This window comes from Cnephaeus nilssonii (assembly GCF_951640355.1).
Source record: "Cnephaeus nilssonii genome assembly, chromosome: 3".
Taxonomy (NCBI): domain Eukaryota; kingdom Metazoa; phylum Chordata; class Mammalia; order Chiroptera; family Vespertilionidae; genus Cnephaeus; species Cnephaeus nilssonii.
The window spans coordinates 30,472,028-30,499,308 of NC_137074.1; the positions used below are offsets into that span (position 1 = coordinate 30,472,028).

The window sequence follows — 27,281 nt, forward strand, 5'->3', positions numbered from 1 at the left end:
ATGAGCAATGTCAACACCAAGACGTCTTCCCAGAGGATGTGAGTACACAAATCTGCACCCTGGTTAGTCCAGACCGAGGCTAGTCTCTTTTACCAAAAATGTTGCATGTGTGAAATAAAAGGACAATTTGATCTGAAAAGGAATATAGTTCTATAGGAGTCTAATGAAAAATGGAGAAGAAAATAATCTTGTATAAGTATCAGCAATAGCATTCCTCCCATAACCACTGGTAGGTACAATATAAGAAATATATATATATATATATATATATATATATATATATATATATATATATATATATATAAAACACAGTACACTTCAGAAACATAAATTTATATAAAGTTTTATCTATAAGTGTTATTGGCTCCGCTACTAGCAGTATGGTAGCTAATAAATTCTTATTTGGCTGAAGTTACTAACAAGTAAAGATAATATACTGCTCCTGCCAAGGAAAGAAATAAATACTACCTTGCCTTAATTTTTTTTACTTTTTAAGTGAAGGCAAAAGAATGTTTTAAAAGATAAAGTTAGTTTAAAGTTATATATAAATTGAAGTGTTTTGTCATCTTCAAATATATTAAGTACCTGCCTCTGTGTGTTACTGCTACATATTTACTATACATTATTATTTTAATGGCTTCCCTCCCATTACTGCAGATAACCGTATTCCAAAAATTGTCATAATATATAGACTATGAAGTGTCAAAGTAGATAATTTCAGGGGGAAAAAACATTGAGGAATAAGCAATTATAATCATGATATTATTTATATATTTTATGTTACTATTTCTTAACTCATTCTCTGCAACTATCTAAAAATACCTGAAATTCAGTTCAACTATGTGAGTACTGCTAGAATTTCTTTAGTCTATGTACGAATTTATACACAATAGATTTTGGTTCACAACCTTTTGAAGGAAGTGAACAAAATTTATACAAACTGTAATAGCACATAACTTACATTAAATTCAAGTAGAAAAGGTATTACATAATTTCTACTTGCTTAATGATGTCAAAGGTTTATCCCTTGTGTCACAGTATCTGCAAATGTGCCTAGAACTTTACATTTTAAGAAGGTGTGGATGGATCTACTGACAATGAGCTTCCAGACTGAAAAGAAATAGCCCTAACCAGTTTGGCTCAGTGGGTAGAGCATCGGCCTGCAGACTGAAGGGTCCCAGGTTCGATTCCGGTCAAGGGCATGCACCTTGGTTGTGGGCACATCCCCAGTAGGAGGTGTGCAGGAGGCAGCTGATCGATGTTTCTCTCTCATCGATGTTTCTAACTCTCTATTCCTCTCCCTTCCTTTCTGTAAAAAAAAATCAATAAAATGTATTTTAAAACAAAACAAAACAGAATGAAAAGAAATAAGGGGTGAGGGAACCATGCACATACCATTTGCCTTCAACGACACCTCCAGGCTATATTCACTGTGATGTGCTGTGTTTAGAAAGTGCTAAAGCACATGCCTCTAGTAAAAGCGAAATATATTTTACGGTCACTGCCACATGCTTCTGTATTAAGTGTCTTTGCTGGCAAATACTACAGTGATAACTCATTTTTGTTTATACTGTGCTAGAATAACAGAAAAGGTGCTTATTGTTATTTAAAACCAAAATGGAGTCTAGCTGCCTTCTAAAATGGGATGTTAGTGGCTTAATTCAAACCAGTAGACAAGAACTCCCCAAATTTCCTATCTTTGGTAAAGATGGGAAGGAAGGGAGTCAGTAGTGACCCAGAGTGGAGGGCCCATTGAGGAGAGGCTCAGAGCGGAGTCTGGGAGAGGGTCTCGAGAGGCCTCTGAAAAACAAACTGGGAAGAACTGGTTTGGAGCTGTTGGGGGTACCAGCTGAAAGAAGATCAAAGAAAAGAACAAGAAACCAGAGCCTGACTTGTCAAAAGAGGAATGGAGAAGTCATGTTCACTTTTAAGTTGTTTTTGACACACACACACACACACACCCCACTCCAATTGGCCAAAACCTCAGTGAAGTCGGCTGCCCACGGAGAGTGGTTTTAGGTGGATGTTGAGAGAAACGGACTGCATTCTGAGTCAGTGAGGCACGGGGCAGACTCGGAGCCCCACAAGAGCTAAACTGTTAGACGGAGTGCCCGCAGGGATGAAGTCCCCGGGAGTGGTAGGAGCCTTGTGGAAGATGTGGGACCGGGGCTGAAGGTGGGATCAGTCACTCCAATTTTAAGGAGCAATGTCACTTGTCCTGTTACAAATTGCTGTGAGGCACATTTGGGATGGAGATGTTTTAAAATATTTCTTCCACTTGAAATGAGCGCTTGGGTAATTTTAGAATTCCCTTGTATTCTTCTCAAGAAATATGTGATTCTAGAATTAGAACAATCAAATATTTTATGCCAATTTATTCATCTAGTCTTACCTTCAACTCTATTTCAATTAACAAGTGTATTTTGACTATTGATATAATCATTTGTATTTAACACAATATTTTTTATAATTACTCTAAAACTTTTCTCGTTTTGGATATGAAAATAGGGTTTTCACACTTCTAGCTATAGCTATGAGAAAAGAGCATGATGTCTCTTGTCACAGCTAGTTTTTCTGTTAGAAATGCTTTGAGGCAGCTCTTTTGGCTTTCCTGGTTTTAAAACTGGTTCCCCATGCATTATTTTTAAAAACTAAAATATACCGAAGGAAGTGTGAAATATGCTTTTAGCATTAACATGCTTTTCAGAACTCACATTAATATCGGACACTTAGGAGTATGTGAGGATTGTTTTATACCTTAAACAAAAGACTTCTAAGGATATCTCCTTCTAATTTTAATTTAAGAATTTATATTTATTTTTTTTCAAGAATTGTAGAAACACTTGATCCTCCTAATCTTCCTTTTTAATGTAAAAACTTAACAAATACAGCAGTTATTTTAAAATGTACTTATTTAGAATGAATATATCCTAGAATTCAAGCATCATACATGCAACGAATATTTTCTATATAACTGCTCAAAATCAGACTTGGCCAAACTCAAATTGCACTGACTTTAATGACTAGCCATTTCATTCTATGTCATTCTATTTCAGTGAGAAAATGAAATAGAATCAAATTTGTAGCTGGCTACTGTGCACCAGGCAAGCGTTCAGTAAATATCTGCTGACTTGGCAAGGGCTTCAGTCCATGAAGTTCATGTCTTACTACTGCTGCCCTAATCAGTTGAGACAGAATTAGCACTAGCTAAGTCGTCTTTGTGCTGCCTGAAGGAGTTTGTTGAGGGTAAGAGTCTGAAGACAGAGATTAAGGAGTCCTCATCCTCCTAAAGTGCTGGGCATCCCGGATTAGAGCCCTGGGTCAGAGAAATCCCGCTGAATGCAGACCTCAGCACAGGGCACTCCCGCACTGGGGATTGCCAGACACGCTCCGCGTTTAAAACGGATATCCCAGTCTGCACTTTGAATCAAGAGCATTTCATCTGCCACAGCAAAGTGACCTTGGCTCACAATTCGTCTACGTGTGTGTGTCTCTTTATAAAGAGGATTCCCGGAAAATGTGAAAATTAGTATTTAAAGACTCATGACGCAGTAGTTCTAAAATGGTGCATATGCAGAAACTTAGATTTGGAGCTTCACGTATCTACCTGGCTGATGAAAGGAAAAATCTGGCCAATCCCAGAATATTTCCTTTGCAAGTGTCCTGATAGTATTTGCTTTAAAATATAATTTGGTTGAAGGGAGTGAATCTGTTCTGTATTTTGGTGAATACATGTCATTATACACTTGTCAAAACCCATGGAATGTACAACACTAAGCATGGACTCTAAGGTAAACTGTGGACTTTGGGTGGTAGTGATGTGTCGATGTAGGGTCATCAATTGTAACAAATGCACCACTCTAGGGAAGGCTATAAATTTTTTTTGGGGGGGGGGAGGTATATGGCAAATACTCTGTGCTATCTATTCAATTTTGTTATGAACCTAAAAATATAAAGTTATCATTTATATATATACTAGTGCCCAGTGCACAGGTTCATGCACATTGAAAGTAAATTAATTAGAAGGTGGCCAGCAGGGCAGGACTGGGCGAGATGGGCTGGACACGCCCTGGAGCCAACCTCCCTCAGTCCCTCCACGGCCAGCCATACCTGGGGTGCCAGGGCTCGAAGGGCATCTGCAGAGTGAGCGGGGTCCCTCCAGCAGGTGGGGTTCCTCGGCCTGGCCTGAGAGGATCAGGCCGAAACTGGCTCTCCAACATCCCCTGAGGGGTCCCGGATTGTAAGAGGGCGGTTCTCAAGTGATGCATCCCGGAATCGGGCTCCCTCCTCTCTAGGGTGTGTCACCCTAGAACCATAGCTGCCAAGCACTGCAGCTCGGCAGCTCCTGCATTGAGCATCTGCCCCCTGGTGGTCAGTGCGCATCATAGCTACCAGTTGGATGGTTGGATGGTCGCTTAGCCTTATATATATATAGATATATGTATAATTTTGGAAAACAAAAGAAAACAGGCATAACCTGAAAAAAAAACAAAGCATCTTAGTCCATTCAGGCTGCTGTAACAGGATACTATAGTCTGGGTGGCTTATAAACACAGAAAATCCCTGGAGGCAGGAAGTCCAAGATGCAGGTGCCAGCAGATTCAGTGTCTGGTGAGGCCCTTCTTCCTGGTTCATAGAAGGGCATCTTCTTGTTGTGTCCTCATGTGGCAGAGGGGCCAGGGAGGTCTCTGCGACCTCATTTCTAAGGACACTAAGCTCATTCATGAGGGCTCTACCTTCATGACCTAATCACCCCCAAAAGACTCCACCTCCAACACCATCACATTGGGGATTAGGTTACCATATAGGAATTTGGGGAGGGGAAGGGGGACATAAACATTCAGTCTATAATACCAGGCAATGTTGTCTTTTAAAGAAAATTGGGGCAACAATAGATATGATAGAGGTAAGTAAAGAAACACTCCCTCACCAAAGAAACTAGGAAAGCCAAGTGGAGCCCAGAATCATAGCACTTAGAGGTGGCAGGTGCCAGTGACTCATTGTCCTCTCCAGAGACCTCCATGATATAGGGATATTTCCTTAGAAATTGCAGATAAATTACATTTTAAGCAAAAACTTGGTGGATTGGATTGATTAAAAAATAATAAACTACCATATCAAAAGTGTAACAACATTTTATAGATTACATTTACTTCCCTTGGCATCACATAAATAGAAAAAGCCAGACCCAAGAACCATAGAACCCAGAACAGATATGGTATCAAGAATGGATTTAAATTATATTTAAATTAGGTGAGACTTGTCTCTGGTGCCTCATTTCTTTATCTCCATTATCATGATAGCCTTGTGTCCCCCACTTATCTCACTGAATATGTGACTAACAGGGGTGGTGGTGGGGGGAAATCCTGCTGTGTTGTTGCAGACAATGGACCCTGCAGAGCCTCGTAGAAATATGCCTGTGCCCGGCGAACCTGGCAGTCCAGAAGAAAGGTATCTGTGCCGACTGTCTAATGGAATGACACTAGAAGGTAACCACTTTGTCTCAACTGCACTAGACACTGTTGCTGCCCTATCCCGTATCCCCTTGGTCCACTTCTGAGTTCACCTGCAGCCATGGAGGTCATTTTACATCTCGAGCACCTGCATTGCTCAACTTCTCAGTCTGAAGGCTTTCTTCTGCACCATAGGACTTTGCTGGATCAGGCTCAGGCAGAACCCAGATGCGAGGGAGCAGTGTCCTGACAGAAATTGCTGGGTAAATAGCCAACACTTTGTCTTTCACTGGGACATTTCTGAGGTGTGTACCACATGGATTCTTAGAAAGTCCCCAGCACCAGTTGCCCACAGTAGTAACTCATACATAACTCACTCTTTATTGGCTTTTCCCTTCCTCATTTTACTTTCCCACTCCCTTATGGGGGCATCTTGGGATCACCTCTCAAATAACTACCTGCACTCAATCTCTTGTCTCAAAGCCTGCTTAAGGGGAATCCCAAATAAAACAGTCTCATCTACTTTTGGTGACTAATCTCCATGGTATTTTCCTAAGTTGGCATGTGTGAGGAAGAGGGATGGTCAACGTCTAGGCAATCCTTGCTCCGGAGGAATTCTGCACTGCTCCCTGTCTTTCTTCCCCTTCCTCCTGATTTATCTCAGGCATCCCATAAAATGCAAGATGAGCACTACATTTTATAATTTCAAAGATTCTATCTCATTCATTGGTAAATTCAAACTTCTTCAAAAGACAACTTGTGACAGAAATCGAAGTTCATAATGTTTCAAAATGAACCACCAGGTTGTATCCCACATCATTCTGTTGTGTACTGGACTAAGGGGAAGAAGGTGGCTGTGCACAAAATTTCATGTGGAGGACCTGCGATTTCAAGCCACAGGGCAGTGTTCCTGCCAGAACCGCAAGTCATGTCTGACATATGCCCAGCCCACATTCTTTGTTGGCATTCTCACCATGCTGGTAGGCACCTAGTAGATATTTTTATTCTAATCCTGACAGAAATACAGTGAAAATAAATCAACACAAAAAAACATTAAAACTTTTATAGATATACTAGAGGCCCGATGAACAAAAATTCGTGCAAAGAGTAGGCTTTTCCTTCCCCTGGCTGCCAGCACCGGCTTCCCTCCGGCTCCCAGGACGCGGGCTTTCCTCCTCCGGCCGCCGGCAGGCACCCGGGACCTGGGTTGCTTCCCTCCCGGCCTGGCTTTGTCAGGAAGGATGTCCGGAATGACATCCGGAAGACACCTGGTCTTATTAACATATTACTCTTTTATTATTATAGATTATTATTATAGATGGCGAAAGCAAATGTTAAGTGACCCATGGACTAGAATTTACAATTTTGTCAGTAGGTTTGTCTGATAAAGAAGCTAAAGAAGTGATTGCTTATTTAAATACCATTATATTTTTAGTTATTGAATCATATGATTGTATTAACTATTTAAAATTTAAATCAAATGTACACACAAGAAAGGAAGAATGAAAGCTCACTACTTTGAAAAGCAAAATTTTTCTTCTTAATTTCCTTTTTTCCCCCCAAACATAGTTGTAGGTGTCTTGGTTTGTTTGATGGTTTGTTTTAAGTACAACTGAAGATGCAGGAGAAGCTAAAATAACCTGTTTGACCTATACTTGTTTAAAATTTAAAATTATCCAAAGGACATTAATAATTAACAAGACAATGTAAGGCAAAATATTACCCCCTTAACAAGAGTCTCTTTTTCTGATCACTAGGCTCTGACGAGAAAGTTATGAATCCTTGTGCTTATATATGTTTGAATATAACTTGGTCACTTGCATTAATTAAATACAGTCTCATGCTTTCAACCTGTATCCTTTCTAATTAGATATATTATTAGCCATTAAGAAGATTTCCCTCTTCTTTTTAGTCTTAATCTTATTAACTACTAGGAATATTTTTCCAAAGATTGAACATAAGAGAGAGTATATGCACTTTTACCTCTAGAAACACACAAATCAAATTAAGCTGTAAGAGTGGAAGCTGGTATTTCTGGAATCTTGCAGGGCTGGTTTAATTTTGTTATTGCTGTGCTATTACCTGTGGACTCTACAACAAGTTTCAAGGGCACATCAAACACTGAGTTCTACAGTTGTATCTGGGTGCTGACAATGGAGGGGTTTTTGTGTAACTGAAAGCTTGGTGGTTCTAGTTTTCCCAAGTGTTGGGAAAATACAAAAGGCATTCATTGTGTTAAGAAAAATTCAAATAGTTCTCAAAAAGTAGAGTTATTTATTAACATATCTATCTGGTTCTTTTTAGAATTCCATCAGTGGCGAGAGGTATTGATGGTAAATCCCACGATGGCCATGAACCCTTTATTGACAGCATCAGGGCAGCAAAGGATCCCACTGGTTCCCTCACCATTTGAACCTCTGCCTGTGGATAGGTATTTATTTCCAACATAATGTTATGGTCAAAGGAGAACATGGATAATCATTAAGTTTTTGGATGATTTTAACCTCAGCGTTGTTTTATGGTCTAATGTTATTTCAGTGAACAGTGGCGCAATAATTCACGTCAAGATACTCTGCTGACTGTACCTTCAACACACTTCTCATCATTTCCCCTTTGCGGCCTTGACATACTCAGCAAATAGCTAACAAGCACTTTTACCATGTGACAGGAATTGTGCGGGTACGAACATTGGTAGAGTCTATGAGAGCTGCCATAACAAAATATCACAGACTAGGTGGTTTCAACAACAGAAATTTATTTCTCCCAGTTTGAGAAGCTGAAAGCCCTATATCAAGGTGGCGGCAGCGTTGATTTGTGGTGAGAACTCTCTCCTTTGGCCTGCAGACAGCTGCCTTCTTGCCATGTCCTCACATGACATTTTTCTCTGTACTTGTGCACTCCTGGCATCTCTTCCTCTTCTCATATGAACAGCAGTCCTGTTAGATTAGGGCTCCACACATTTGCCCTCATTTAAACTTTAATTACCCCATTAAAAGCTTTATCTCCAAATACAGTCACATTGTGGAGTAGGACTTCAGCATATGGATTTAGGGGACACAGTTTAGTCCATAATAATCAGATACCCTGGATTTCCTGTGATAGAACAATTCTTTCTTTTCAATAAAAGTGACAGTATCAATATTTATGTTGCACACTTTGGCAGTTTCTTATTTTACCTTCATTAGAATATTTTGACATTCTGAGGAAAGAGTAAACATCTATTATTTATTCCTGTTCATGAAGTAGGAACAATAAATTTGACTTCTAGAGAGCACTGAAGTTTGGCAAAATAAATAAATTATTTATCCGGGAAGTCAAACTTTGGTTCCAGATGTCAAAATCCAAGTCAAATATCTCCAGTAAATGAGAAAAGAGTGTTGTGGTCAGAACAGTATGTTGGGGTGGCTCAAACCCAAGACATGGCCTCTCATCAGCCTCCCAGACAACATTAGCTTAGCACCCACTCAAGTTTCTTCACAAACTACCGGACCCTGGGCTCCATGCAGTCACCCAACCACTAGCCAGGCTGGCGAGCAGCATGGCTGGCATCTATGCAGGCCCTGGGAGTTTGGGCTCCTGGATCTATGTGTCCCTCTCCCTGAGCATGCAGGGTAGCTGGGGGTCCAGGGTAGCTGGGGTTCGGGGACCTGATGGGCATAGGGGGCATCCAGAGCAAGAAGGAGACTATGCAATGCCTGAATGACCACCTGGCCTCCTATCTGGAAAGGATGAGGAGCCCGGAAGTTGATCATTGGAGACTAGAGAGCAAAATCCAGGAACATTTGGAGAAAAAGGGACCTTGGGTTAGAGACTATCTAGGACGTGTGGGCTCAGATCTTTGCAACTTCTGTGGGCAATGCCCGCATTTTTCTGCAGATTGACAATGCCTGTTATGCTGCTAATGACTTCAGAGTCAAGTATGAGACAGAGCTGGCCATGTACCAGTCTGTGGAAAAATGACATCAGTGGGCTCCGGAAGGTCACTGATATCATCATTTGGCTGCAGCTGGAGACAAGACAGAGATCGAGACTCTTAAGGAGTAGCTGCTCTTTTTGAAGAAGGAACACTGGGAGGAAGCTGGTCTATGAACCAGATTTTCAACTCTGGGTTGACTGTGGAGTTGGATGCTCCCATATCTCAGGACCTCAGTAAGATCATGGTGGACATCTGGGCCCACTATTACCAGATGGTTCAGAAGAACCAAGAGATCTAGACAAGTACTGGTCCCAGCAGATTGAAGAGAGCACCACAGTGGTCACCTTGCAGACCACTGAGATAGGAGTTCCTGAGATGACACTCATGGAGCTAAGACATATGATCCAGTCCTTGGACTTAATGAGAAATTTGAAGGCCACCTTGGAAAACAGCCTGAAGGAAGTAGAGACACGCTATGCCACGCAAATGGAAAAACTCAGTAGGATTCTGCTGCAGCTGGAGTCAGAGCTGGAGTCAGAGCTGGCCCATACCAGGACAGGGTGGGCAGCTCAGCGCTAAGAGTATAAGACACTGCCGAACATCAAGGTCAAGATGGAAGCTGAGATAGCCATCTACCACCCTCTTTCTGGAAGAAGCGAAGGACTTTGATCCTGATAACACCCTGGACAACAGCAACTCCACGCAATCCATCCAAAAGACCATCACCTGCAGCATTGTGGGTGGCTAAGTGGTATCTGAGATCAATGACACCAAAGTTTTGAGGTGTTAAGGCAGCAGAAGCAGGGAACTCCTTGTAGGGGGGGCGGGCAATTAAAAAGTTCAGAGATTGTTAAAGATTTTTTAAAAAAAGAAATATTATGTTGGTCATGTAAAATCAGATCTTTTCTTTCAGACATCCCTAAAACTTTTCTTTCCTATTTTCTCTGTTGTTGTCAGTTGGGTCAATCCTTCCTTAGTAGAGTCCTTCTTCCAATCTTCCTTACCCTATTTCTATTTAAACCAATAGAGAGTGCAGGACTTCTGTACTTCATTTTGGGAAGAGATGATAGAATCCAATATGGCAATAAAACAAAATCTCATTGCCTATGCAATGGGAATTTTGTACAGTTACATTCTCATTTTATCTATTTCATATCTTTTTTTTTTTTCCTAGAGATGCATTGCCTTCCACTGTGGCTCCAACTGACCCTAGACAGTTTTGTGTTCCATACCGAATTGGATCCTCTGTTCAACCAAATGCAAATATGCCAAACATGATGTCCAATCGTGTCTACTCAGGTATGAACAATCAATGGCTCTCATCTGTGGAGCCACTGTGAACTGGAGGCTGAAGGATATAGCAGTTATACTTGTAGTTTCTGCAGTTAGTACTTAGGTTTAAATTATGGTTCTACCACTGTGTGACCAAGTAGAAATTGCTTCACTTCTCCGACTACCAATTTACTGATGAATAACATGAAAATCTGCAATATTACTGTCCGTCTTACATATAAGGAACTGATGAGGTCATGAGGAGAGGAGATCTGAGAGTTAAAGGGGCTTAGGGAAGTTTATATGTGGCCTAATAGTCATAGTGAGGACTTGCCTTTTTTTAAAATAAATTTTATTGATTTTTTACAGAGAGAAAGGGAGAGGGATAAAGTTAGAAACATCGATGAGAGGGAAACATCTATCAGCTCCCTTCTGCCCACCCCTTGGGATGTGCCTGCAACAAAGGCACATGCCCTTGACCAGAATCGAACCTGGGACCCCTCAGTCCGCAGGCCAATGCTCCATGCACTGAGCCAAACCAGTTAGAGCAGAGGACTTGCCTTTTATTCTGAGTAAGAGGGGGTCACTTTTGATGAGTTTGAACAAGGTTGTGACATGGTCTGACTTACATTTTACCAGGACCACTCTGGCTGCTGTTTGGGGTCAAACTTAACAGCACAAAGTTCTGGGAATAAATAGATGGGAGTAAATGGGTTACTAGAATAGTTGAAAGATAATTATGGATTGGCCCCGGATGGTGACAGTAGGAATGGTAAGAAGTGGTTGGATTCTGTAATTATTTTGAAGGTAAATAGCAGGATTTTCTCATAGTTTAGATATGAGAGTTGAGAAAGAAGGAGTGTCAGGGATGACATAAATAATTTTAGTCTGAGTAACCAGAAAGGTGAAGTTGTTATATACTGATTTGAGGAATACTATGAGAGGAAGAGTTCTTGGGGCAGAAGAGATATCATAGGCTTAGTTTTGTTCATATTACAATTGAGATCCCTAATAGACAATCAGTGAGAGATGTCAGGAAGGCAGCCAAAGTCCAGGGAGGACTTCTGGAGACACCGGCAATATAATTTTGGAAGTTATCAGCATACATAAGTGTAGATGAGATCATCATCCAAATGTCAATGTGGATAGACATTAAAAGAATGATCCCTGGGACATATTAAGAGGGTTGAAAAGCTGTGGAGATACAAGCAAGAGAGATATAGAAGGAGCAAGCAGTGAGTGGGAAGAAACCCAGGAGAGTATGGAAGCCTGGAAGACAAGGGAATAAATTTTTTAAGGAGAAATTGAGCAACTGTGTCAAGTATGCCACTCATAGATCAAGTAGAGGAAAACTAAGACTATATGATTAGATTTGGCTATGTGGAGGTCATTGGTTATCTTGGTAAGAGCTATTTTAGTAGCGTGGTAGCAGTGAAAACATGACTGGTCGGGGCAAGAAAGACTAGGAGGTGAGGATTTCCTCACCATATTGAAGATCAAACTGATGCATCTTATCTCCCCAAAACTATATTCATGAGTTTCTCGTTGTCCCTGCTTCCCAACTCCAACAAGTCTTAATAGATACAAAGGAGTGAAAAGCCCAACCCAAAAAAGAAACATGATTGATACCAGGGCCAGTGAAGACACTGGCCTGCCTGGGTTTGAGCTACCACAATACATGGGTCCACGGCAGTGAGACTGGGTGTCTGAACAAGGACCAGATATGAAACTAGACACCCACACTGGAGTGGCCCAAGGACCAATAAGACAGCTGATTCTGGATGGAAGCCCCGTCTGGCAGCAAGAGCCCAATAAATAATAAAGCCATGGTTACAGGCAACAGATAAATAGACCACAGACGCAGAGTGTCCTTCTTAGAGATGAAGAATTCAGAAACTGCCAATATCTGGATACAAACTGGCAGGTTGATCACCTGTCCCAAGGCCATAGGTCAGGTCCCCACCTCAAGGCTGATGTTTGGGGAAATAAGCACAGGCAAGGTAGGCCCTCCATCCTATAGACACTGAGCTTCTAAGTCAGTTAGCAAAATAGAAATTAAGACAGGGGTCTATTTCAAAAATAGGGATGTTAGATAGGGAGTGACTTATTGCAGCTAGACTCGCACTAAGTTTGAGGCCACTTATTTGGGAAAGAGAAATAAACTTGGAATAGGTTTGATGAGGCCAGATTTCAAAAGGTCCTAAATGTAGGTCATTAGAATTGTGCTCTCTACTCTGAACTTCTCACACTGACTTTCTCTGCATCCTTGGGCAGTACGCCATGAGCTGACACTCTCATGCATGTCAGCCAGCTAATGGAGAACATCGTGAAGCCACTCAACTATAAAAATATAGAGCTTTAGAGTTAGAGGGATTTTTAGAGGTCACCTCATCTAACCTCTGATTTTTAAAAATGACAAAGAACCTCAAAAAAGATACAGTGTGCTTTATCTCAAGATAGGTTGTTATTAATCATTTAATGAGCTCTACCAGCTCAGTACCGAGCAAGTATAAGGAGCAGGTCTAGCCTTCATGATACTTATCCTCCTTTTGGGGAGAACAGATTTACACAAGTAAAAATATAGTTGAACAAAATTATGTATAATAAATACAATTTGTGTACTTATTATTATTAGAATGTACTCTGTGGATCTGTGCTGGTTTGTGAAGTGTTGGTACAAATAAATGTATAAATGGAGAGTAAGGGCTTAGAAACTTCCACGGCAATTTGAAGGGTAATTTTATGTCTATTAATCTAAAGATTTAAAATGTTTTTGCTTGTATTTATTCTTATCTTTATTTCCATTTTCTAAAACATCATTTTATTGTATTTTTAAAAAGGATTGGTCCATGATGGATTGGAAATTTAAAAAGAAAAGAATTATCTCACCGTAGATGGTTTGAGAAGCACCAGTATAGATGCTAGGTGCATTAGGAGTGCAGATAAAGAAAAAATCAATATAGTGTTATGTTACTAGTCAAGAATAGAGCCTTGAATTCTGATTATGCTGTCATTATTTAAAGACATTTTAGTAGGTTGACACAAGGAATACAATTGCTACCCCACTCCATTGAAATCGTTTAAGAAAAAGTATTTTTCTCAGATGCACCAAAATGTCCAGATAGAGAACTATATATATTTATCCTCTTAGCTCATGCATTTATTTCCAGAGATTTCAGTGCATCAAGGAAGCACTTAGTTACATTTTTTAAAAGGTCAACTAATTCCTTTTGTACCAAAGGGGGCGGGGAGAAAGCTATCAATTTTTACTTCAAAAGCAAGAGATCAAGAGATCCACAGTTTATTTTATATTTTTTCCTTTTGATGGCAGGCAATGTCACCAATCATGGACTAATCTTAAAGAAAAAGTATCTAGTGTTATTATGATGCCCTCACCAACATGACTCTAAGGTGCTGACTAGCAATGGTACTGTTTCCAACATTGTGCTCAACTAGTGGTTTTGCAAATACTATTTTAATCATTGTATTTTATTTTATTATTTTCAAGTGAATGTTGTTCATTTGTTTGTGGGGCGGGATGTTGATTTTCTTTCTTAAGGTTGGGGCATTTTACCACCTGAATCCTTAAAGGCAATGGCCAGGAAGAATGAAATGATTCAAAGGCAGCATACTGCCAGGTAATGTAACAGTGTTGCTTTATTTTCTATTCATTCACTTGTTTGTTTATTCATTTGTTTTAGATAGGTAAATATATATAGTTATATATACTTTTACATACGGTATACATTCATTCATTTATTATATTTGTATATTGTTGTATTTGTGTATGTTGTTATATATGCATATATATACATTCTGAATGAATATAGGTATATATTTATGTATATATCTCTATATGTAGATATATATATATATATACACATACACTCTGATTAATTATGATTACCTAGAAAAATACTTCAAGAATATTACAAACACACACACACACACACACACACACACACGTTGGTTAAAGATAAAAGCAACATTAGAAATTACATAGTGAAACTAAGTTTACAGACCATAATCGTTTGTCAATGTCTCATAATTAAAATGCCTAACAGTGATTCCTCTGAAATTCATGCTGGCCTTTTTAACTTAAATGACTTCAATTCTGCTCAAAGATAGAAGCCAGGCTTGCCACTCCTATTTCAGACAACACCAGCAGAGTCCAGGCAGCCCCCCATGTCAGCCCAGCAGGAGAAAGGAAATATAACAGTAATGACTAGGGTATGGATGTGGGGAAAGAAGGCATCAGGGTCAATTTTCTTACCACCAAACCTAAGGGGTCCAGGTGATGACCAATAAGCCAAGTAAAGTAAGCAAAACACCAAGTCCTCCCACTCTCCTCCTCCACCCCAACCCCTGTTACTTGCAGTAATTTGTAACTGTTGAGACTTGCATTGACTTACTCCGGTTCTTGAGTCCCACTAAAATTGTATGGCAGGGTTTAAAAACCTCTTCCAGAACTTTAGTTCCTTTGAAGATTAATCTCTGGCAAGAAACTGCCCAGTGCTGCATTATTAATTTATAGTAGAAATGTATATAAATGTAACAGGCAAACTTGTTAAATTTGTCAGCTCTATCAGAGTAAGTCTCTACAGACTGGCCTTGGACTACCATTGTGACTACAGCCATGCCCTTCACCCTCAGGTCTTAGCCAAACTCTCTTCTCAGTGGCTTTGTGGGGGATTCGTGTTTCCATGCAACAAACTTCAGATAGTGTGAAGATTCACAAGAAAAACAGAGGTGCTAGGGAAGGCAGAGGGCCATTAAAATTATATTTCTTTAAATTTTTTTTTAATTTGTTGGGGTGACACTGGTTAATAAAATTATATAGGTTTCAAGTGTACAATTCCATATAATACATGATCTGTATATTGTATTGTGTGTTCACCACCCGAAGTCAAGTCTCCTTCCATCACCATAACATTCTATTTCTAATGGTTTTCTTGGGTTGTATAAAATACATTGTTTTGTTTTAGGTTGGAAATGGAAATGCATGCCATTTACCAGCAAAGGAGAATAGACAAAATGAATCCCACAGGATTTGCAGGCCTGGGGGTACCATTCCCCTATGGCTCCAGTATCCCCAGTGGCCCAGCCACCTGCCATGGCAGGAGCATGCTCCCTGCCGGTGACCTGCATTTGCACAGACGCTCCCTGAGAAGTCTTCATGGAAACCCCATGCTAGTGGCAACTGGTCCACGCTATCTAGAGGGCTGGGGGCAGAAATGTCGTCGTCTCAGGAGAGGTTCGGGGAATCAGAAAGTTCTAGACAGTGATATTGAGAGTTCCAAAAGTCAAGCAGAAGAAAAATCCATAGACCAGGTTCATGTGATTCCCTATGAAGAGGATGAATATGCCAAAGACCCAGAAACGGAAGCTCTCAACAACCAGAAGTCAAGCGAAGTCAACGAAAAGCCAACTGCAGTTCTCGCCAATACCTGTAGAGAGTTGGAGCCCACCCAGAGAGAACCCTGGGGAACTCATGACGCTCCCATGGAAGCAAAGGCCTGGGATGGTGGGAGAGAGAAGGTTTCAGAGCAAGTTTTTTCAGCCTGTGGTGAAAAGAATGGGGTTTACCCTCCAGTTCCTCAACCATCTTTGCCAGGTGGGTATCCAAAGAGCAAGGTCAATGGCAAATTCTCATGAACCACAGATCCTCAAGTCCTTAAGGCTTAAGTAATTACATAGTGAATTAAAACCATCACACTTCTTTTTATCCTTTATTTTCTTAATCCCATTTAGAATGACCTCTTTTTGAAGTCATTTTATTACTTTAGTTCTAAGAAGCCATATTGGTGAAACTAATCTCTCTTTATACAGCTATGTAGAGAATTTACAGCAAAGGTTAGGTAGGCAAGTATGAGGAAGATGGGGCAACCTACCAGAATTTTTCATTAAAAATTTAATTTAATTTGCTGTTAATTTCTTCAACACAAAATAGAGGGGCTTCTTGCTTAAAAGTATGAATTCTATCTGTATTTAAGTGTAAAACAATAGACAAACAGAAGCATTCACTTTCAGTGCCCATTACTGTTAATGATACCTTCTGACCTAAAAATATAAATGCACTTTTCCCCTCCAAACACTGAAGTTCTAGTTTTCTAGAACTTCTTTAGATAAAAATATTTTAAAATACAGGGATTGGAGGGGGTCATGATCTAGCCTCCAGACCAACTGCTTCCTTACAAAGTGTGAATTTGCTGTTTTGATGAAGATGCAACTAAATCCCTACATTGCCTAGAAAGCATGATAAATTGCAAAACATCATAGGACATGGTGGTGTTAACCTCCAGAACGAAATCCACAGGGCATTTCTATTGGAATCTGAGGGAAGCCGCTCTGGAACGTCTTTGTTTACTTAAGATAATGTTGTCATTAAAGAGCTTTTTGCAGGGGTGGGGAACCTTCTTTCTGCCAAAGTCATTTTGATATTTATAACATTATTTGAGGGCCATACAAAATTATCAACTTAAAAATTAGCCTGCTATATTTGGTCAAACTTTTTTTCCCTAATCTTTATTGTTGAAAGTATTACATATGTCGCCCTTTGTCCCCCATCGACCTCTTCTAGCCCGCCCACCTCACTGCTAATGCCTTGGCAGGGCCAGACCAAATGATTCCGTGGGCCTTATATGGCCCTCAGGCTGGACGTTCCCCATCCCTGTTCAGAGGAAGAAAAGAAAAGAGGCAGCTAAGCTTTTTTTAGAAAACACCTCTCAATAACTCTTAATATTCTTGAAGGAGTTTACATGTAGATCTCTATAAAAGGACCACTTCGTGGTACTAAAATATGAGGAAATTAATGTAACTGTACATAAAACAGTGCTCTTAGTGTCCTCCTTTCCCCTGGAAATTTTATACCACCCAATAACTGTCTTTCCATTTTAAAGGAACACATGTACTGGTTACAAGAGGGGAGACTCTGTCTTTGGATGACGATATTCAAAAGTGGACCGTGAGCGATGTGCACAGCTTCATCCGCGGCCTCCCGGGTTGTTCAGACTATGCTCAGGTGACCTGAATTTAAGTATTTTCATAGAAGTAGGTGAGATACTTTGAAATATATTTCCTTTATAATGAGTTCAGTCAAACTTGCACTTTGCCCCCAGAGAGGATTCCTAATAATCTCCCCCCTTTTGGGGCATTGGCCATTTTGGCACAGGAGCTTCTGTTTGGTGGAGGGATGGTCCCATGCCCACACCCCAGCTGGCAAAGCCCATGTCTGGCTTTAGTTTCTGTTCTATAAAGACTCCTGAGAGGTGGGAATTCTCCCCAAATTAGGAGATTCAGAGACCAAAGATCGAAAAAGAATGAAAAATGTCTAGTATCTTCCCTATTCCTCCATAAACAAATACCTTAGGGACACATACTTCTGTACCAGAAGTTTTAGGCTACTCATAATAGGAAATGAAAATATATACCTCATTTTAAAAAGGACAAGACAGCCCTGGCTGGTTTGGCTCAGTGGATAGAGCGTCGGCCTGCGGATTGAAGGGTCCCAGGTTCGATTCCGGGCAGGGGCACATGCCTGGGTTGCGGGCTCCATCCCCAGTGGGGGGCGGGTGCAGGACGCAGTCGATCAATGATTCTCTCTCATCATTGATGTTTCTATCTCTCCCTCTCCCTTCCTCTCTGAAATCAATAAAAATATTAAAATAAATAAAAAATAAAATAAAAAGGACAAGACGGCAACAGATCTGAAAAACTGGAGATTAACTGTTCTTAAATTCGATATTCATATTAGGACAATATACAAAACTGCACAGATAAATACATATTCGGTTAATGTCAGGATAGGTGGAATGAAGAGTACTTTCATTCATATGGGAAAATTGGTGACAAAAATCATGGGTTGGCAAGTTTTTGAAGTTTATGTCAATGCTACATTTTCATGCATATGGTTTACTTTTTCAAGTGATTTAATAACACAATTTCAAGCAACAATGTGCCTATTAAATCATGTATCATTGTCTTAATATATATTTTTATGTATTAAAGGAAAAAAGCAAGAAAAGGATATTATGATTTAACAACCTCATAATTAACTGATGTTAGAGATCATTGTGTTTCAGATCTTGTTGTAAGAATATTTTTCTTCATGTAATGCTGTTAAGTATTTTTCTTTCTTTGTTTTTGTTTATGAGACTTACGGAAAAGTTATGTGGAGTAGTAATTAAGAGTGTACTTATGAAACCAGAAAGTATAAGTTCAAATCCTGGCTTTTCCACTTTCTGGACATGTGATCTAAGATAATTTTCGTCTCTTCTCTGTGTCTCAGTTTTTTCATATGTAAAATGGGGATAGAATAATATACTCTCAAGGAATGTTGTAAACAATAAAGAGTGCCTGGCACTTTGTCAATACTGAGTAAGTGCTAATTTCATCATTATATCAGCCAGAAACAAGCAACCTCCTATATAATGTACATGTCATTGCTGACTTTATTTTTATGGCTGACTTCTGATGGATTGAATCTGTTTGAACTCTCATTATTATTAATCAGTCAGTGATCCAATCATAAAAGTTTAGTTTATGTCCAGCTGGTGTGTCTCAGCGGTTGAGTGTCAACCAATGAACCAGGAAGTCACAGTTCCCTGTCAGGGCACATGGCCAGGCTAAGGGCTCATTCCCCAGTGGGGGATATGCAGGAGGCTGCTGATCCATGATTCTCTCCCATCATTGATGTTTCTATCTATCTCTCCCTCTCCCTTCTTCTCTGAAATCAATATAAAAAATATTTTTTAAAAGTGCAGTTTATAAAAACCACTCTTGTAAAAAATAAGGTTACATTTCAAACTTTATCATCCCAAATGTCCTCTTGGAAGTTACATAGACACCAATACCCAAACTTTGCTGACTCATTATCTCTCACCAACAGGATGTCAGTTCTCCCTTCCCCACCCCAAGAAGCAGAAATGATTATTTCTAGGTGTTTCTCGAATGTGTTTAGGATCAAGTCCTGCTCGTGTTTCCTCATTAAAGCCCATTCCCTCCCGGGAACTACTGGTGAGATAACTTACAGGGGCGCTGCTGCTCTCCTGGGTACGGCCCCAGCACGGTGAGTGACTGTGTTCTGTACAGAAATGGGAGAGTTCTTCTGGATGCCACTGGGTGCAGTCTGGTTGCAACAAACTCCTACGCAGCACTGCCTGTGCACAACTTTCACAAGTACCCTTGTCTAAACGTACCTTTGGCTTTTACTCACAGCCCCGGGACTTGTCGGGGTTACACCCACTGTCCCCCACCCTCTTCTTCCTCACCTCTGCCTTAGGTGTCTACTCAGCAACCTCCCTCCACCTGCCTCCTGCAGGTAGAAAAGGAAATTCAGATAAAAACATAACCACAGCTAAAACCCAAGCCCCAGTGCAATGAACCCCTTTATTTATTTTTTTCTCTTTCAAATGAACCCCTTTAAACAGGTGTAGAGAAGGGGTTGTTTAGGGACATACATCCAGGAGACCCTGCAACACATTTTGTTTGTCTAAGTAAATGAACTCAGCAGATACAATATTCCATAACTGAAATTAGTAAAACTATGTGCACATTTATATGGTGCTGTAGGCCTAAGCTGCTCGCAGGATAATGAGAATGGGACATCTTCTGAGAGACAGTGGCATGTTCTGAGTCTTTGCCTCAGGCCCAGGGTTCATCTGCCAAGGCTGAGGGTTCAGGCCTCACGCATGTCAGGCCCTGGCTGCCACATGGCCTCTGAAAATGTACCCCTGTGGTTTCTCTTTTTTTGGTGCTTTCTGATAGTCCCTACCTGCTCACTGGAACTCCTACCAAGGAAAAAGAAATAAGCAAAATTTCCACCATCAATATACTTCACTATTTTCGTCAGCACTCCTTTTTCTGAATGGCAGTGGAATTAAGCAGGGAAAATCCTGGCTCAGAATCATAAACTATATGCTATTTTGTAGGTTCTCTAACTGGCAAGCTGTTCTTCTTAGGCAACTCCCTAACCTTCTCTACATTGCTCTCTCGTTTATTAAAAAAAAAAAAATTAGAATAATAAAGCCTATACTTTATTGGGTTGACTATATTCGAGGCACTATCCTAGGCACATCATTTACAGATTAGCTTTTAAATTTAGTCTATAGCATAATTTTGCAAAGAAGCTATTAGCCCTATTTTTCAGTTAAATAAGATTGACATCAAGGTGGCTAAAAGAATAAGTACTTGAAAAATGTGTGACTACAAATCTAGCTCTTTCCATTATAATTATTCTACATTGAGGATATTGAGCCAGATGGTTTCTAGTCAAGAGCCCCTAGGAGTTCTCAAAGTGGTAAGAGACCCTTAAGTTATTCTTTATATTTCAGCAAACCTAGGAGAGATCATCCATTTTCCCAAGAGAAGGCTACAAGACTAACCTAAACTGCCCATTTTCTTTCTTTGGCCCAAATTAAGTTAATTTATATTAGCCATTCTATGATTTGCTTAATTAAGATAGGAAGAGAAACAATTACTTAATAAACATATTTTGCAAATAGCTACAATATGTTAGCACACAAAGTTCCTGGCACGGAAGCTTCCCAAGCAGATTCCAGTTTTTAGTTGATCCTGTGGCATCCGGCCAAGGCCTGAACACACAGCGGAAACAAGACAAACATGGTTCCCCTCCCTGGGAGCTTGTATCCCAGAAGAGGGACACTAGTAAGGGGTTCACATCAGGGTGAGACGTGCGGGGAGAGGGCAGGTACGTGCATGGTAGGAACACCCAGGAGCGCCTCATGGCTTCCTGCAGGAAGAGGCATCGAAAGTCAGACCTGTCAATGAGTTGACCAGCTGAGGAAGGAAGTGAGGCAGGAGAGAGGCAACGGAGGAATTTCCAGGAAGGACTAGGAGCCAGAGAGATTGTAGAGAAGTAACTAGTTGGGATTTTTGAGAGCAGTTCCTAGTGGCCCAGAGAGGGCCAGGGCCAAGGTGAGAGAGGAGAGAATGGCAAGACAGGAGACTGGAGTGGGAAAAGGGGCCGGGTCACAAAGTGCCTTGAAGACTCAGCGATGGACTTTATCCCAGAGACAGTGGAGGTTTTAAGAAGTGGTGTGATTAGCTTTATTTCAGAAGGGTCACTCAAGTTACTTTTATGAAAATAGGTTGAAGGTGGCCAGACTGGTGGGAGAGCCTCCTCAGATGAGCAACAGTGAAATTTGATTCAAGGTTGAAACAATGGGGCTGGTCGATAAATACGCCATCAAAGAGGCAGAATTGCCATCATTGGCTTCTAAGTTAGATATACGTTAGAGAGCCTGCAGTGTAGAGAGACACTCACTGAAGCCCAGAGAGAGACCGAGATGAATCAGGAACAACAAAGGGGACCTGGGTCAGATGCCTCAGGGACGCTAACATACAAGGATGGACAAAGAAACAGTCGCCACAAAGAGTTATTGAAGAGCATAAACACTGTGCTACTGGGGCACGGAAGAGAGAGTAACTGAAATAAGAAATGTTATAAAATGTTGTGTCATTCCCCGGCAATCTTAATGTTTCCTCCAGTACTAAGCTACCTGCACATAAAACAAGAACTTTTAAAAAAGACACTGAGACAAAGTTAATATCTTTTGTGTTTTCTAAGGTATTTAAAGATCATGCAATTGATGGAGAAACTTTGCCATTACTCACAGAGGAGCATCTTCGAAGCACTATGGGGCTAAAGCTAGGGCCGGCACTAAAGATCCAATTGCAGGTATGGCGATTTTTCATAGCTAGCTAGCTATTAAGGGTATGATGCTTAGGAGAAATATGTTACTTTCATCCTGTTGTAACATTCCTAATGCCTATTTCCTCCTTCCCCTCTTTGGGTGGGAGCATAATAGAAGTGGGGGAACCTGAAAGCTTTGGAATGGGGTAGTAGCACACATTCCCAGGTGTAGTTGGGAAGGCACAACGCAGTGGTGTGCTAGCAAATGTTTAACAACCAGCTCGCTTTAAAAACAAAATGAACCCAGATTTGTAGCATCTGTCGATTTCTATAGTGTAAACATTCACACCATGGCTGACAGACTCTCAATATAATGTCACTGGATACAGAATTGGGAAGAGATGCACAGCAGCATCCCATTTTAGAGTGCCACGTGAAGAGAATAGACACAAGTAGGCTCAGCAGCAGAGATAATAATGAATGGTAAGAGAATTAGGTAAAGACAGTTAAGAAGTGATGAGTTTTAGGTATTTATTACTTTAGTTTCCAATATAGAATTTTACATTGTAAATTTATATAATTTAATTTTTTATTACAGTCTACATGCAATATTATAACATAATGTATTTACTTGTAAGTTTATAAAATTTAATTTTTAACAATGGCATATTTAACAACTGGTCACCACCTCCAACGTTCATTTGGGTCTAAGGCACCATCGTCTTTCATTGGGTTCCTGCATTCACCTTCCCACTCTTCTCCCTGCTCTGCCCTCACCCAGCCAGAGCCTAGTCACAAAGCAGTGAAGGATTATTCTTCTAGTACAGCCATGCACAGCTAACAATGGGGATACTTCTGAGAAATGTGTCCTCAGGCCATTTCGCTGTGCGAATACCATAGAGTGCACTACACAAACTGAGATGGTATAGCCTACTACACACCTAGATTATATGGCGTAGCCTATTCCTCCTAGGCTACAAGCCTGTACAGCATGTCATTGCACAAAACATGGGATTAAATCAAGCACATGAGGAAATGGTACAATCAGGAAACTTGGTAAATACAAGATGCATGAGGTTGCTGCCACCATAACACGGGCATATAGTTTTATAGGAAACTTTTTTCTATAAGTAGAAATAGTACACTCTAAAATAATGCCAATGTTGTGGGTTCAATCCCCGGTCAGGGCACATACAAGACTCAACCAATGAATGCATAAATAAGTGGAACAACAAATCAATGGGGTTCTCTCTCTCTCTCTCTCCCCCTTCCTCTCTCGCTCTACAGTCAATCAATAAATAAACATTTAAAAAATAACAATAAAAATATAGTAAATACATAAACCAGTAACGCGGTCCTGTATTATCATTATCAAGTATTATGTACTTTACATAATTGTATGTGCAATAATTTTATACAATTGGCAGTGCAGTAGGTTTACACCAGCATCACCACAAACAAATGAGTAATGCAACATGACAATGGCTATGACATCACTAGGCAAAAGGAATTTTTCAGCTCCATTGTAATCTTATGGGACTACCATTGTATATGTGGTTTAATATTGACTGAAACCTTTCGTTATGCCTAGTGCCTAAGACAGACCATGTTATTCTTCTGCTCAAAAGTTTGCCATATCTCCCCATCTCCTTCAGAGTAGAAAAAGAATTACTTTTCTCCCCGACAGTTACTGCTTCTGCGCACACACCTCTGGCTACTTCAGCATCTAGGCAGGCTCCACCGTAGGGCCATTCTCTCTACCTGGGATGCTCTTCCCTCTGATAGACTCATGCTTTGCTCCCTCTACCTTCTCAGTGAGGCTTGCTCTGATCACCCTACTTAAAATTGCACACAGCCCAGCTCATGCATACTACTATCCCTTTTTTCTGCTCTTTTTTTCCCTCATAGCACCTATCACCTTCAATCATACAACATAATTTATTTATTGGTTATGTTAATGTTCGTTGTTGATTTCCTTCTGCCCCCACTGGAATTGTTTGAAGGCTAATGAAGGAATCCAGTGAGAGCAGAGATCTTTATTTGTTTTGTTGACTCATGTATCCTTAGAATATGCAAGCTCTGTAACAGGTAGAAAATGATTTGTTGAAAGAAGGGGTTTCCATGAAGCATCAACTAATTCTTCCCAGAATTTATACTGCATTATAGGGCATCTTTTTATACTGCATGTTTATGCCAGGAGCTGAGATTTCAAATGTTCTTCAAAAGCCATTTTTATCTGCCTAAAAATTTTAAGGTAAAGAATTTTGTTATTTATAATGCAAATACTTTCATATTTCCATTGTTATTCTTTTTTAAAATGCCTTTTTTGGAATAATTTTAGATACAGAAAAGATGCAAAGATAGTACAGAGTTCACTCAGCTTTTGCTAATATTAAAATCTTACATAATGTAGCACATTTGTCAAAATTAAGAAATGAACAGTGGTACAATATGGTGTTCACTTTTAAGTGATTTTCTTTTTGGTGAGGATGCTATATCTCTTGGCATACTTAAATGACACTACATGGTTTTTACTTTGGCTTTGATTTATTTCTTTGGAAATTTTTTTTGACCTTACAATGCGGCCAACTCCAAATCATTTTTAATCTTCTCCTCACTTGCTGTTAGCATTGCCCCCTATACATTTTCAGGAGGCTGTGCTTGGATCTGATACATATAAGTGCTTCCATGAAGCGCAGCTGAGCTGTTAGAGCCATCTGCCAGCATAACAGGACAGGGCTCCCACAGAAGCTGGTAGGAGGGTCGGGGAGTGGAGGTCCAGCTGATCCCAGACATTCAACCAAACAGAATGGCTGTAGAGTCCTTGGGATTGGGAAGGTCCAGGGGTCCAACTGAAGCAGCAGACTTGGAAGATTCTGAGGAACCCCTGGAAGACCTAGGAGGTGAGCAGGCAGGAGTTCCTCAGACAAGATATCTTGGTGGATAAGATAAAGTCTCAATCTCCAAAATGGGGATCAAAGGCAATATTCCATTATAGAGAGCCTGCTAAGAAGGAAACCCTTTCTCCAGAATAGAGGCTTAGAAGGTGGACCTGAACTGAGCATGAAAGGGGTAGGAGGAAAAAAAAGAATTACTGATATTTGAAAACTCAAATATTATTAGCATGGAGGATGCTGGGTTTGAGCTGTGACACTGTGAACAATATAGAATCTCCTGGGTCCCATTCAGGATCAGGTTTGTGTAGGAGCCCAATGGTTAGTATTGGGGCACTAACTATCATAACAGCTCCATTTCTGTCTCAACACTAAGTCAACTGAAGACCAGCTGTGTGCTGAGATTGTCCAAAAAATTCCAGCCTTTAGCCAGGAGAAGGACAAGCTGGGTGTTGGGGAAGGTGGAGGGGGGTGCCTGTGGGACCTCTTGTGAGACCATTGAAAAGGGAGAGGTGGAGTGAACTCCAAGTGAAATAATTATGTGTGCAGATGAGCCACAGCAGAACTAGGAATGGGAATTGGAAAGTTGCTACCACCCTGGTAGCCAATTTTACAGCAGTGGCCACTGTATGAATCTGAGAGAATGTGTCCTAGAATCATGTCCCCCACAACTATACAGATGCCCAAGCCTGAAATTACCCCAGCCTCCCTGCCCTCTGTGGCCAATCAGAGTATGCTGGGTTATTGAAAGAATTCATAGGCTTAATTACTATAATTATTTTGTCTTCAAAGGTATCTCAGCATATGGAAAGTACGTTCTACAAGAAAAGTTTTTCACTTCCTACCCACACAAAACAAGCATTTGATCAACCAGCAGCCACGTCCCCTCTTCTGGATTTTAATTCCTGGGGTGACACATTGGACAGGACCTGTTCGCAGGATACAATAATTCCTAAAGGAATCGAGCGAGATAGTGTGAAAAATTAAAACCCTCAAGAAGCAAGGACAGTCTTAGTTTTCCAAAGTCTAGGATATTCTGAAGGGTGTGTGAGGGCTTCCCGGGACCAGGTGGAGGCTGCGAGGGAGAGAAAGCCAGTCCTCCCGAAGTTGTCTTGGAGGAGGCCTTGCCCAAGAGGCTTCCGGAAGTGACCTCAGCACAAGGTGACTGAAGGCAAATCCCTGAAAGCCCAAGCTAAGTGCAGGAGAGAATGTGCAAACACTAATCAAAGCTACAGGTGGATGTTTCCTTGAGGAAAACTCTGAAGAAGCCAAAACAGCTGATAGCTCCTTAACCTCTCTTCACTCATTTCCCATCTCCCATCTCCCAGAAAGAGACAAAGACAGAAGGAGGCAGAAGAGAAAGCGAAGTACAAAATAGAGAAACAGAGAAGCTGACCACAAGGCTTCCACCGTTTCCCATTGCGGCCTTCCAGGCTTAAAGCCTCTGCTTTAAGGTAGGAAAGGGCAGACATTTCAACCTCAAAGTTCGGAGTCAGCTATTAGTCAGCATTTTCCTTCTATCTGCCATAAAACTGCGTTATGACTAAAAATAACAGGCAGGCTCCTCCTTATCTGAGAGGGCCATGAAAAGGCATAATGCCCACCTCAGATTTCAGCCAAGGGGTGGAGTGGAGTTATCCCTGCAAAGCAGGTTGAACCGGCAGGATGGAGGGGAGAAGATTAAAGTGGCTTTCTGCGTGCACCCTGTGTGTGGAGTTCCACTCTTCCAACTTCACACCCAGCAGAGACCCTCTGAAAGGATACGCAAGAAGCTGACACAAGTTTGCTCAAGGCAGGGGACTTTAGTCCTGAGGGAGGCTTACTTCTTACCCTCTTATACAGTTTGAATTTCTAACTATGGCAATGTGTTTTCTTTTTTTTTTTTTTAATTTACATTTAAAATAAAGGAACTGTAGTAAGCAGCCTCTAAGGTGACCCCCAATGATCTCTGCTTTCTGACATTCATATCCTTATGCAATCCCCTCCTCTTTTGAGTGGGCTGGACTTGACTCTTCTAATGAATGGAATATGAAAGGCATGATGGGATGTCACTCTGGGGAGTTCTGTCTGGGGTGCTCCCTCTCACTCTCTGG

General features: G+C 40.7%; 1 protein-coding gene and 1 pseudogene across 2 annotated transcripts; both read left to right on the forward strand.

Annotated features, from left to right (window-relative positions):
- SAMD7 (sterile alpha motif domain containing 7) lies at positions 1–26,175 on the forward strand (the record flags this gene model as incomplete). Its single annotated transcript, XM_079766989.1, has 9 exons — positions 1–38; positions 5,384–5,451; positions 7,758–7,884; positions 10,544–10,668; positions 14,201–14,279; positions 15,627–16,255; positions 17,541–17,662; positions 22,229–22,339; positions 25,981–26,175. 9 exons carry the CDS (start codon positions 1–3, stop codon positions 26,173–26,175), a joined length of 1,494 nt encoding a protein of 497 aa, XP_079623115.1.
- LOC307097211 (keratin, type I cytoskeletal 18-like) lies at positions 8,992–10,159 on the forward strand (annotated as a pseudogene). Its single transcript has 2 exons — positions 8,992–9,039; positions 9,086–10,159. The product of its transcript is annotated as a keratin, type I cytoskeletal 18-like (transcript).
- Positions 26,176–27,281: the final 1,106 nt, after the last annotated feature.